At 33.2% G+C, this 12,996-nt stretch overlaps 2 protein-coding genes across 6 annotated transcripts in view; one reads left to right on the top strand and one right to left on the bottom strand.

Moving 5' to 3' along the window:
- The window catches only part of LOC126749383 (UDP-N-acetylglucosamine--peptide N-acetylglucosaminyltransferase 110 kDa subunit-like), a 92,628-nt gene extending 85,538 nt beyond the window's left edge, over positions 1-7,090 (top strand). For all 5 annotated transcript variants that reach the window (XM_050459051.1, XM_050459052.1, XM_050459053.1 and 2 more), the window contains one exon: positions 6,485-7,090. In XM_050459051.1, coding sequence (XP_050315008.1) covers positions 6,485-6,656 — 172 coding nt within the window. In that variant the 3' untranslated portion in view covers positions 6,657-7,090. The remainder of the gene's footprint in view (positions 1-6,484) is intronic.
- A 3,664-nt stretch (positions 7,091-10,754) lies between these two features.
- LOC126749397 (uncharacterized) lies at positions 10,755-12,806 on the bottom strand. The gene is made up of 5 exons (XM_050459086.1): positions 12,401-12,806; positions 12,223-12,344; positions 12,072-12,164; positions 11,673-11,730; positions 10,755-10,892 (listed from the first exon to the last, which is right to left on the bottom strand). The coding sequence occupies exons 1-5, from the start codon at positions 12,401-12,403 to the stop codon at positions 10,827-10,829; spliced, it is 342 nt and encodes a 113-aa protein (XP_050315043.1). The 5' UTR covers positions 12,404-12,806; the 3' UTR covers positions 10,755-10,826.
- Positions 12,807-12,996: the final 190 nt, after the last annotated feature.

The raw sequence follows: 12,996 nt of genomic DNA, 5'->3' as shown, positions 1-12,996 counted from the left end.
GGATATTTCGACAATTTCCTTTATTAATATAGTATCGCTGGACAAAAATATTTTGAACATTAAAAAAATCTGAAAAAGTCTTTTGTTTTGGCACTAAACGTTTAGAGGACTTTTCTACGACTTGTACAAAATCATCCATATCTTCAATTGTCTAAATTTTTTTTGTCGAATGTTCTATTTTCCCATGCAAACCATCAGCCGAATTGTATGTATATCCCTTCAATAAGTATTTTATTGTTACAGAGTGTAATGAACAACATTCGTTATTAATATATAACAAAAGCATGTAAAACAAATACTAATTCTTATTTTGTGCTGTACAATTGTCTGCCCATAAGATTATATCTGTAGCATCTCTACACAAATCTAAAAACCTAACAAAGACACTGGCTACATCTTCACCTCTTCTTCCAACAATCGCCTCGTGCCACAATATGGCAAAATGTTTGGCATAATTTTTCATTAATGAAGCAAAAGTCTCAGTAAAAACAATAAGTCTTGATCTTTTATTTTGGGCATTCTTGGCAGTAAAAACACTTTCTGCATATCCACGGCATAAACCTTGACGGCTGGATTTTCTAGGAACTGCTTGGCATCTTTCTGTTATAAGGAACGACGTAGGTGATACTAAAGAAAAATAACCATAACAGTTGTTACTCGTTAATATTATGTTATTAAAATAATTATTTTATAATTAGAATCTGATGCATTACATTTTATTGAAATAAGACAAAAGGCGGAAATATTATAGGTAGATTCAGCTGCTCAAAAATAATAAAGTATTATCTGAAATTGAGGACAATAATTTATTATATTTAATTGCAGATACTGTATGTATATTTTCTAGGAACTTTTCTAATCTAGGAGTTTTTTGTTAAAGAAAAGCAAAAGTAATAGTTAAAGGGCCGGTAAAAGGGTATAAAAATTACGTCTACTATGTGCTCTTCTTTTTTAAGCTGACTATTCTCATCATTCTGAAGGTCCAGTTGAATACAAGTACCACACTTATCGGCTTCGATTTCATAAAACCCAATATTCATCTTGTCTATCTCTTTACGGTAGGTTTCGTAACAGACTTTATTTCCCGGGTGCCTTTTATTGTAATCATCGTGCATATCTTTAATTGATATTTCAGTAGAAAGGTATTTTCTATGCAGCGCGTGCTCCCTCCGGTAATGAGAAGGTTTTGGATTGCAGGAATTTATTTGATCTTTAATGGGTGTTTTGGATTTTATGTTAGATGGGGTGCGCTTTTCCCTCTGATCGTTTGAAGGGGTTGACAGCTTTATCTACTTTTTATATACAAATTCTAAACTACTACAAATTCTCGAGAAATTTTTACGGCTCTCTCGAACCTGTCGTTTAGCCTTTTTCTCAACAATGTGGCAAAAAAGCCACATATTTTGGCAATTTCTTTTCAAGTAACCAGAAGTGGTCGTGAATATTTTTTTTTCTATGTTCATTATACAAATTTGTACACCGTTTAAATTCGCAAACTGGATTTCTAAGAGGTGATCTAAAGTTCATGCACGCTTCATTTTTGTTAACTATTTTTTTTCCTCCATTATGACTTTATTTTCTTCATCAACTCTATCATCCTGTTCAGGTTCAATTTCTTCAATGTTTCTTTTGGTCGCACTAATGTTGGGTATGTAATCTGGATCCTGTTGATCGTCCGGATCGAAAAGGATCGTATCTTGATCCACTATTTCTTCCAAAGCACATTTTTCACTTGTCTGCATTTCCAAACATTGATCAACACTGCTTCTTGTCTTGACATTTTCAGAAAAAATCAATTGTTTAGATAAGTCCACTTACCTTATTTCTTAACAATTCTACCATTCTCCGTGTCCTATTTGAATACATTTTGATGTTACTAACGGCACACAGCACGAATTACGACAACGAAGACCGCACTTTGCAGAGGATTACGAAATACTGAATTAAAACAATGGCAAAGCAGGGTATATGAAACGCATGCCTTATTCTGTCTTAATTCCGTTGATAAATATTTTAAAGTGTTGCCATGAGCACATACATTATTCTGCCTTGGTACAAATCCCAAAAAAATGTCGAGTACATTCTTTGCGCATATAAGCATAATGCATGCATATACATTAATTTGACAGGACCATTACCTCCCTTATTTTTTAAGCTATAAAAATTTTAAAAATATTCACTTATGCAGGAAACAAATCCGATTCCAAATATCCAAAAAACTAATTTTCGCATTTTTTGCGAGTACATCCTTTTGCCTCGGCACGGCAGAAGTTATCGAACCTCTGGGATCATTTAAAAGTTCAAGGCAACAAAAATAATAATGTAATAATAAAATATTTGGTGAAGAAATTGTCCATACTTGCAGTGGAATCGTAGATTAAGGTAAAATGAAAATCCTGCAGTCTTCCTCCACTCACTCCACACAATCATTAAAAATGATTGAGTTTTTTAAAATTGCCGACATGTTTCGGACACACTGGTGTCCATCATCAGGGGATAAAATGTTTAAAATTGGTAACAGTTATACGCCCCAGGGTTTGATTCATTGTCAAAAATCCTCTATTTATTATTATTGTTTTTTTTTTATTTGTTTACATACTGTGGTTGACGAGGACCGAGGGGTAGAGTAGTATAATAATAATAATAAAAATAAGACGTTTATTAGTCCCCAAGCAATTAAAGCAATTAAGAACAAAGAATAAAACTAATAGGTAGATGTATTAACTTTTACAAAATTCCACTAAATATTGACTATTTCACCATTTACCAATAACAAAAAAATTTGTAACTAAATAAAAAAGCTAATAATAAGTGGAGGAAGACTGCAGCATTTTAATTTTAATAAAATAAATTAATAAAATATGTATTTTCTCCAAGGAGAAAACCCGGCAAATAAATATTTAGCTATAAATAAATATAAGCAGGTACGCGCAATAGCACCAACACTTTTCTCACCATTGGTGGGTATTGATATCGAGGTCGTACAAGGAAAATTTCGTCTTGGGAGGTGGAAATCGTATACTCATTGGTGCCAAGACGTTAAAACAACTACCGAGGGAATACTTCTAATTCATCAGGCCATGCGTTTTATGTTCCTGGTTGGTCGTGACGCAGGGACTGTACACACCTTTAAAATTGAATTGTTCTGTGCTACGTTTGAAATCACACTCATTTTGTTGTATAAACTTAAATATAAAACACTTCCTTGTCCTTTTCTCAAATGCCTGAACTGGAAATGTGAATTTACAAAGTCAGATGATTTATTTGCATAATTAAACGGTAGCAAATAGTTCTTAAAACTATTGGCCCAAATTTCATATTTATATATACCGCTGGATACGGTACTTGGCCCGGTGCTTTTCTTATTGTAGATAAATGGTTTTCTGAAAATTTAACACTATTTCATCACTTGACAGATGACAGTTATCCTGTATGAAGTGATTCGTGACAAGGTGTAAAGGAGTTGGCTCAAAATAGATTAAGTTTATTTAAAAAATGGTTTGATGCGATATCTTTAACTATAAATTTCGAAAAAATAAAATCTATAGCATTTAGGTCAATGAGGAAAAATTACCCAACTGTTAAACAATTGAAATTAAATATCAAGAAATAGTACATCTTTTCTCAAAGAGACCGGCTTACATTAAATAGTAATGAAAACAAATAATGTCTATATAATTTTAATATGTAGTAACTAGTCTCTTGAACTTAATTTCTACCCTTGATTTGTATCATGTAGTATTGTTCTCTGCTTCTTTTTTTCGTTCTTTTTATTAGTGGATCTGATGATGCCTAGTATGGGCGAAACACGTGTAATCCTCTGACTTGAATTTAATGAATTTGAGACCTGTGACTTGGGAGTTTGTTTTCATTACTATTTAATTGAAATTAAGTTGTCTCAAGGACACACAAATATTCAGGAAGCAAACTCTATAAAATATCTTGGCGTGGAAATTGATCGCCTTCTTAAGTCGAATGAACCATTACGTAAACGTCTTGGTAAAAAAAATAAGGAAGGTTCTTCACTCAAAAATATACCGTTGACTCTTACTACCCTAAATCAATTAGACCATTAAACCATATTGTGCAAGGTCCCATGTTTTTAAGAGGTGATAAAGAACACAGAGTCGGCTTGACAAGAATTCTAAAGGAAACTTACTAATTAAATAAATAATAGTTAAGAAAAAACTAAAAGAACACGCTTTTATTGTTATTCGAACTAAAAAGTAGAGAATCATTTTTAATTACAAAGTTTTTATTACAGTAATAGAAGGTCGGACGATCAATCATAATTAATGAAATAAAAATCATAATAAGTTATTAACAAAATAATTGAAGTCAAAGTAAAAAGCGTGCGGTGCATTTTACTACATTTTCATAACTCTTCTCTCATAGATAGTTGCCAATAGAATAATTATTGTCGTATTTAATACAGTGACCGCCTAAAGTTCCGCATAAATTCGATAAAAATTAGAGACATGATTTTTTGAGAAAACGCTCGGACACTTCGACCTTTATTTTAAGTTGAGCATTATTTCACAAGTAACAAGAAAACAAATAAGTACGTCTATTTACAAATTAAGTTAAAATCGAGGATATAAATAATGTCATAGACATTGCCAATTGTTTCTATTTCCATGGTTGCACTTGTAAAGAAACTCCATTTTCGAATGTCATTGTCAGTTCGAAAATTAATAGTTTTTATCAGAATAAATTATGGCTAATTTAACGGAAACCCAACGAATTCAAATTTTGATGATGCATGCGCACGCAAAAAGAAGTAAGTGAACTGTTTAATGCCAAATACCCAAACCATCCTATTTCTCAGTCAACAGTTAGTAGAATAGAGTACAAATTGATTTGCTAAGATCAGGTCGTCCAAAAATTTCTGAAGAAACAAAATTAAACGTTCTGCTCTCCGTCGAAGAAAATCCAAACAATGCAACTTCACCAATTTCAGTTGATAATAATAAATAATATAATTAAAAGCAAATGAATACCACCCTTATAAAATTAGACTAATACACGAATTAAATGAGGACGATCCTGATCGAAGAAACCAATTTTGCGAGCAAATGATGAACATTGATGATGATATGATGAACAGCAATAATAACCGTCAGTTTGTGTAACAAGTTTTGTTTTCGGATGAAGCAACTTTTTGTTTAAACGGTGTCGTAAATCGGCAAAATTGTCGGTACTGGTCAGTGTCAAATCCACACTGGGCAATTGAGGCTCATACACAGTACCGTAAATCTATGTATGTTTGGGCTGGTATTGTGGAAAATAAAGTAATAGGGCCATGCTTTTTCAAAAAAAAACTTAACAGGACAACGCTATTTAAATTTAAAGATCTTATCCCTGCTTTGGCTGCACTATACCCAGACGAACAAGACCCTGCTGTCCCGACAGATAATTTGTGGTTTCAGCAAGACGGCGCACCGCCACATTTCTTTCGAGATGTCCGTAATTACGTGGACAGAGTGTTCCCATGAAGATGGATAGGACGAAGAGGGCCAAACAACGTTAAGAAGATTTAAAAAATAGAATTAGATATAAAACTAGACATATATCACCCGAAATAATTGATAGTCTTTTACATGAGTTTGTAAACCGTCTTGCTTTCTGCCAAGAAGTAAATGGGGATCAGTTTGAACACTTGATACATTAATAGGAGTTTTCACAGTTTATAACATTTTATCCACCATTTTATCTTAATTTGTAAATAGACGTAATTACTTGCTTTCTTTTTGGTTAAATGTAAATATTTCTGAAACAGTTGAGTTTTGAGATAAGGTGTGTAATACGAAACTTGCTTGGAATCATTTAAAAAAATGACCGATGACGTCATATCTTTTTTTTTGTTCCACTATGTATACAAAAATTTATGTGAAATAATGCGCAACTTAAAATAAAGATCGACGGGTCCGAGCGTTTTCTCAAAAAACCATGTCTCTAATTTTTATCGAATTTATGCGGAACTTTAGGTAACTGTATATCGAGTACCAATCCAGGGAAGAGTCTGCTATATTTTTACCTGAAAGTAGTAGACAGTTTGGAACGAAGCCACTTTCTCAGCCTGCATTTATTATTGTTATCCTCGTCCCTTTATTTGAGTTGGTGTTACATTTTTTTGAAGCATTACTCCGTCCTTTTTGTTCAGTATTATGAGTGTCGCACCAAGTGTCATCAAGGTAAATTATTGGTCGATTTTCATCCCTGACATATACAGACCTAACATCACAAGTTTTAATTCCTTAATTTTTTGTCATTATTATAGATACTTCTTTATTGTTTATAAGAGATATTATTAAGTAAGGTTTATATTACTTGCTATATTTGTTAGGTTTGATGAAAATGTAATATTTGGCAAAGCGCTTACTTGTATTTAAATTCATAAGATATTTCGTGCTTTCCTGTTATTGAATTGCTTAGTCTCTCTGGAGGAGAGCCTTGTACTTAATATATCTTTTTTTTGTTCCAGTTTGAAGGCCATGCGACACAAAGTGTGGTCCGCCCGATCTACCTCGCCCTTATTCGATTGCAAAGTATACGCACAAGGACTGGAGCTGCTCTACTCGAAAATGTGGGAGCGGTTCTTCAACGGTCTCAGGCCCGACCATATCACCGACACGACCGTGAAAAGGTGGCCGTAGGTGACCGACGACGACGACGTTTTCCTCAACTGATTCGATCCGAAGGAGTTTTTTGGCCCGCTCACCGTCATCGCTCTACTTATCCTCTTCGTGACCGTCTCCTTGACCGGTTACTATTTTTGGTTTTAGTGGGCAATTTTTTTTGTGCCAAAAAGCTCCTTTTGACGTTTAGAAAAAATAAGTTGATTTGTATAAAGCGAGAATATTTTTTATTAATATTTATAGGTACTTTTAGTGACAATGTTGCTATTTTAAGAGGACTTTTAAGAGGACTTTAAGACCACAAGAGTTGCAAGTGATCGATGATGTGAATACTTATTAGGTTCGTTAAGTATATTAAAATGTATTATTTATTTTTAAGTTTTGAGTGCGAGCGCGTGTTGTATGCCAGGTTGTCATTGCGAGGATTAATTATTATATTCCAGTGATTTCAAGTTTGTTTTGGGTTTTTTTCTTTTTTGGTACCTCTATGAATGTTATCGTCAGATCTAAAAGAACTGTACCTCTAATTTAATATGTATGTTCCAAAATGAATTATATACAGTGTACTCCGTCTATAACGTACATGGGATGTAACGTACTTCCGGTTATTACGTACTTATAATTCGGAACCCGACCAAATAGTCTTGTCATTTTACTGGATATAACGTACTAACTAAAATTTTAACTCCGGCTATAACGTTCAATATTTTTGCCCGATTGACAGTAATTTTCCACCTCTGTCGTCGCGCGTTGGCACCGAGGCCGCCGGGGATTTCCAGTTCTCGACTCTGAGAATTTTTATAGAACATGCAAAATGAGATGACCGGTAGTTTTAGATTGGACATTGCGTGTTATTGTGCGAGTGCTAGTTTTAGTAGTTTTTTTGGTAAAATGACAGATAAGCGCATAACTATAAATTTGAAAGAAAAAATAGACATCATTAAAAGTATTGAAAGATAAATCGGAAATTGCGAGAAGGAAAAATATGTCAAAAACAACAGTTTCTACAATTTGGAGCAATCGTGAAAAAATCAAGCAAGCAAGTGAAAATAAATCGCAAGGAATTAAGAAAATTACGAATCCGGTACGCCCAGTTGTGGATCAAGCTCTTATTCGATGGTTTGAGGTGAGAAGAACCGAAACCACTTTTAAAAGCGGAAGATTTATCTAATACCCGGTTTACATGCAGCTCATTTCCACGGCAGTGAGCAGGGAAGTTGGCAACGCGAGTATGTAAACACGTCGCTCGCGCTGCCGCTGCCTATGCCTGCCACTGCCGCACGCTCCCTTCGGTGGCTGTTTTTTGGACGGAAGTCGAAGGATAGACAGCACGAGCAGCAACGTCGTGTTTACTTGATGCATGTGAATTACGCGAGGAACTAGGGGATTCACAGCATTTTGTCTGTTTTGTTCAGTTACTCAGTTGCATGGAAGGTAGAGTAGCAGCACGTGGATTTTAATTTTTATTTCAATTTTCGTGTATGTGATAAACCTATGGAGTAGATAACGAAAAAATTTTATTGTTTTTGGAGCTGTATGAAGCTGAGAGGTTGTTATGGGATGCTTTACACATTAACCATAAAAAAAACATATAGTCCACGATGCGTGGAAAAGAATCAGCAACGCGTTGGAAACTCCAATACAAGATTTAAAAACAAAAAAAAAATCGCTAATGGCAACTTTTCGGCCATTAGTAAAAAAGAAAAAAGCTTCAATGAAGACAGGAGCGGGTGCTGATGAGGTGTTTAGGCCTCTAGAAAAAATATTACATATGTAATTAAAATAAATTGAAAAAACGGCAATCTAATCTATTTTTTCAAAAAATGAAGTAATTTTTGTTTGCTTTTTTGTTTTTAGTCTTGTTTACACCATCGTATTCCTTAAGTTTTGTAAAACGAGTATACTAGAATATTCCACTTTATCTTCATTTTCTTCGGCCCATTGAAGGATGTTGTTAATCGACTTTATTGCCGAATTTGTTGTCACTCGTTCCTTATTTACTACCATTTCTTCTTGTACTCCATCATCTTGATCGTTTCCTTCACTTTCACTTTGGTCATTAGTTTCTTTTGTGTCAGGTAAGTTATCTTTATTCCAATCGTCTACATCAATAGGTTGAATATGAACTTCTGGATTAAAAGTCCGCAATAAAGTAATGATTTCTGATCTCACTGTGTCAATGTTTTCATTTCTTATTCGGCTCCGTAAAACACTTAAGGGGATGTTATCTTCCTCATCGTCAACTTCGTCGGCTAATGGTGAAAGTAAATTATACCAGCATTTTTCTATAACTTCAGGACTTAAATTTCTCCACGCCAAAGCCAAAGTCCTTTAACGAAATATGTTTTAGAGCATCTCCGATATCCTGGTTAGTTCCAATAATTTGTGATAACAAATTTTTTCGATAAAATAGTTTTGTGAGACGAATAGCGTTTTAGTCCATTGGCTGGATAAGCGGAGTAATGTTAGGTGGCACATAAACAGTGAAAATGGAACCATCATCACTTCTTAGCTATTCTGCAGGTGGATGGCTTGCTGCGTTGTCGAACAAAGACAAGACAAGAACAAATGCTAGAATAATGTGCAGTTTAAATTCTTAAAAGGAATAAAAAAAGGGCGTAAATTTGAAAAATCGTATCCAAAAGGACTGAAACCATTTTTTCTAATTCTCGAGATACAAAGATGGTAAAATTTAAAACGTCTTCCTATGACAAAACTTACCTCAGGAATAAACATTCGATGAAACCATTCTTTGAAAGTTGCTGCCGTCATCCAAGCAATTTTGGAGTTTCTATAATGGACGGGACAGTTAAAATTTCGAAACGAACGTGGATTTTTTGCTTTCCCAATAATTAATGGTTTTGTGAGTACCTGCCGCGTTTGTGCATGCTAGAAAAGTCACTCTTTGTTTCTCGGTTTTCCTACCTGTGGCAGTTTTTTCTTCGCGAGCTACATATGTCTTTCCGGGCAGAAGTTTCCAATACAAACCAGTTTCATCGGCATTGTAAATCTGTTCTTTTGTTAGCTGAAGCTCATTTATTTTTAGGCGTAAAGTTCTTTTAAAAGGATCAACAAGCTCGGGTTCTGATGATTATTTTTCTCCTGAAATCGTTAGGAAGCGTATTCCAAAACGTTTTTTATACTTTTGCATCCAACCACTGCTCGCATTAAAAGGAGATTCCTTGTATTGACTGTGAAGTAACTTGGCCTTCTCTTGGATCATTAAACCAGTTACCGGAAAATTTCTCTCCCTTGTTTTTAAGAACCACTTATATAAAGCTTTTTCCATTCTAGGACACTCCGATTATCTCAAAGTTTTCGCTTTTCCAGGTCCTGTGAAAGTACTGTTGACTCGTTTCAAAATCTTTATCTTTCTGTGACGAATCGCGCATATAGTGGATTTAGCAACACCATATTGTCTAGACAAAACGGTCACTCCGACACCTTTGTTTAATTCTTCTAATATTTTGGCTTTATCGCTTAGGGTTAAATGCTTTCTAATTTTTGCCATAATTATTCTGGCGGCGTGACGCGACCCACTGCACCCAAATACTAAAGAAGACTAATTGCCCGAAAAGAAACAAACCGTTTAACATCTATTTCTTGTCTTAACTTGTTTGTTTATTTAATAAAACTATTGGGTTTACTATTTCGAGAATCAATTTGTTCACTTGACAGAATACATTAAGGAAAAAATGCCTCTTCACTATTTAGAATAGTTCACTAGACAGTGTGTTCAGTATAACGCGAGTCTACTGTATAAAAGTACTCTTTGAAGAATATAGAACTACTTAACAATACTTTCTTACCACTCAAAAATGTATTTTTTTTTTAAATAAATATAACTAATATTAAACAAATAATTACAACGGTTTTTTAGGATTGCCTCACTAATTTTTTAATAAAAATTTACTTATACAGAATTATACGAAAACATTGATAAATGATCAAAAAGTTGCAGTTTTGTAATCCCGAACACCAATTGTGAACCAGTGAGCAGGAACTCGTATTAGAAAGTACTATTATTACTTTTTCTAACTCGTCAATCAACTTACATCAAACTTACCTGGTTTGGAAGAAAGGAAAATAAAAGTTGTAGTGCTAAGTAATATTTTTATTGACTGATAACACTTTTTATTTTTCCTATTAAAGAGTCTCCCTTGCTATCTTATTACATATTATAAGACATTAACTTGCATACTCGCCATGTTCTTCTGCTTCCATTTTCAAACGGGTCATGCTTCCAATATTTTCCTAATAAAAAAATGAAATATTAAAACACGAAGAAAGATTTTAAAAATTATAATAGTACAGTTAAAGTCTATAGTTTATTACCCTATACGGGGTGTCACAGGCAAGTCATTCCTATAAATAACTTATTTTTTTAAATTTGTTTAGACTAGTCTAGAGAACAATGAAAAACATGTAAGTAAATTAAACTTTAATTTACTTACATATTTTTTTTTAGAGGGGGCATTGTTGATCCCAGACAACGATTTTCTATTAAAATAAGTAAACACATATAAAAAGAACAATGAGATTTATCCGTACAGATGTATGTACGTATATGCAAATTTGAACATTTTCTTAGTTTTATATAGTGTTTTTTTTTCAATTACTAAATAGTTTCATTCATTGTTTACACTGCTTGAATTTGTTTACAATTTCATAAAATCTTAATATTTAAAGACAATTAGTTGGTTAATAAGGACATCGACAAACGTGAGTTAATCGGTGAGTTATTTTGAGTTTGTATAGCATTTTTTTTTAATTGAAGCCTCTTAAAGTGTATAAGCATCTTTTTATTACGATTTTAGTAGTCTCAGATAGATAATCCTATCTAAAGTGTATTGCATATCCTGTCTAAAACTGCATTTAAAGTAATTTTTTTTGGGTTCCTACTGAATTTAATTGTTCAATTATCTCCTTAAATTATGGTTTCTTTCATATTATTTTGCTTACTAATAACAATTATGAAAATATTTTTGAATCAGTTTTTTCAAAGGAAAACTTAAATAATAAGTCAGTACTTACAACTAGAGCATTTTTAAAGTCGTTGTCGCTAGCATAATCAAGATCTGCTGCGAAGAACCTGAAAATTAAAAATTAAGGATTTTTAGTATTCCATAAGAAATACTAAAATGATATAAATGTATATGGAAATTATGGTATTTCAGTAGGTGGATTTCTAACAGTTAAGATATTGTTAATGTCCTAATAGCACAATATTTTCCATAAACATTTACGTGAAAACTAACAAATATTAAATGAAAATTCTAAATATTATCCCAGGAACATGTAGAGAAAGATTAATTCCTGATCTATTTAGAGAATATAAACACCACATGGTAGCAAAATTCCTTAAAGGATTAAATATTTACAATTATGTTTTAATTTAAATTCACTTTTTAACACAAACTATCGCTTCTTTACCTTGGATCACGGATTACGTTGTCCTCTATAACTGATACAGGTAAGTTGCGTTTGGCTGCTACTCCTCTACACGCAGGCGAAAACACGAATCGCCTAAAAAAATACCGCTTAGGCACATTTTAATTTGGAATTTGACCAATAGAAAAATTACCTGCAGCACTGCGGTAGGGGTCTACAGTTAGCAACTTTCCCTTGCAGAATCGTCACTGATAGCATAAGAGATAGCAATACCAGGAGGGTGAGTTTTTGGCATGTGTTGCTGCTTTTGGTTTGCTAACAAATATTGATTGGTTAGAATTGTTTAAATAATAGTTTCTAAGTGATCTTACCATATTTGTATTTATTTATAAAGAAGATAGAGAGAAAAGGAAACGGTATCTTTAGTGAGATATTTGACTGAATGAAAGCTACCCTCAGTCGGTCCAACATTTATACTCCACAGGAAATATACGCGACATTAAACATTAAGATTGGATTACGTTCAGTAAATTTATTTCATATGGCTGAGTTCACGTTAATATTTAAAACATTATTTGCATGTTTCTTGTAATGATTTTTAGCAAATTTATCGAAGAGATTTAAACTGGGATTTCTCGGTGGTCACTCCATAAAACTCGTGAGGCAATATTTGATCCAAGAATTACTTCACTTATTGCAAAACGTCCAGGAGTTATTTTTTGTAATTTTTGTATTAAATATCCTTAGACCTTGCTGATTATTCATCATAATATATTATAAGTTTTGTTTCTAATGCAGAAATTACGGAAATCAATTACAGAATTAGAGCCCATAAACATGTATAATAATTACGTTATTAAGAGGACCTTTCCTAATGCCTCATTAAATTTCCGATGAAATTAGCATTAACTCAAGACATTTAAACTTGTAGTAATAAAATCACTTCACTTCTCTACCTCATACGATC

The sequence above is a fragment of the Anthonomus grandis genome (assembly GCF_022605725.1).
Source record: "Anthonomus grandis grandis chromosome 1 unlocalized genomic scaffold, icAntGran1.3 Chromosome32, whole genome shotgun sequence".
In the NCBI taxonomy this organism is placed as follows: domain Eukaryota; kingdom Metazoa; phylum Arthropoda; class Insecta; order Coleoptera; family Curculionidae; genus Anthonomus; species Anthonomus grandis.
The sequence above is the reverse complement of the archived record's forward strand: the minus strand, read 5'-3'. Positions and strand labels throughout refer to the sequence as shown.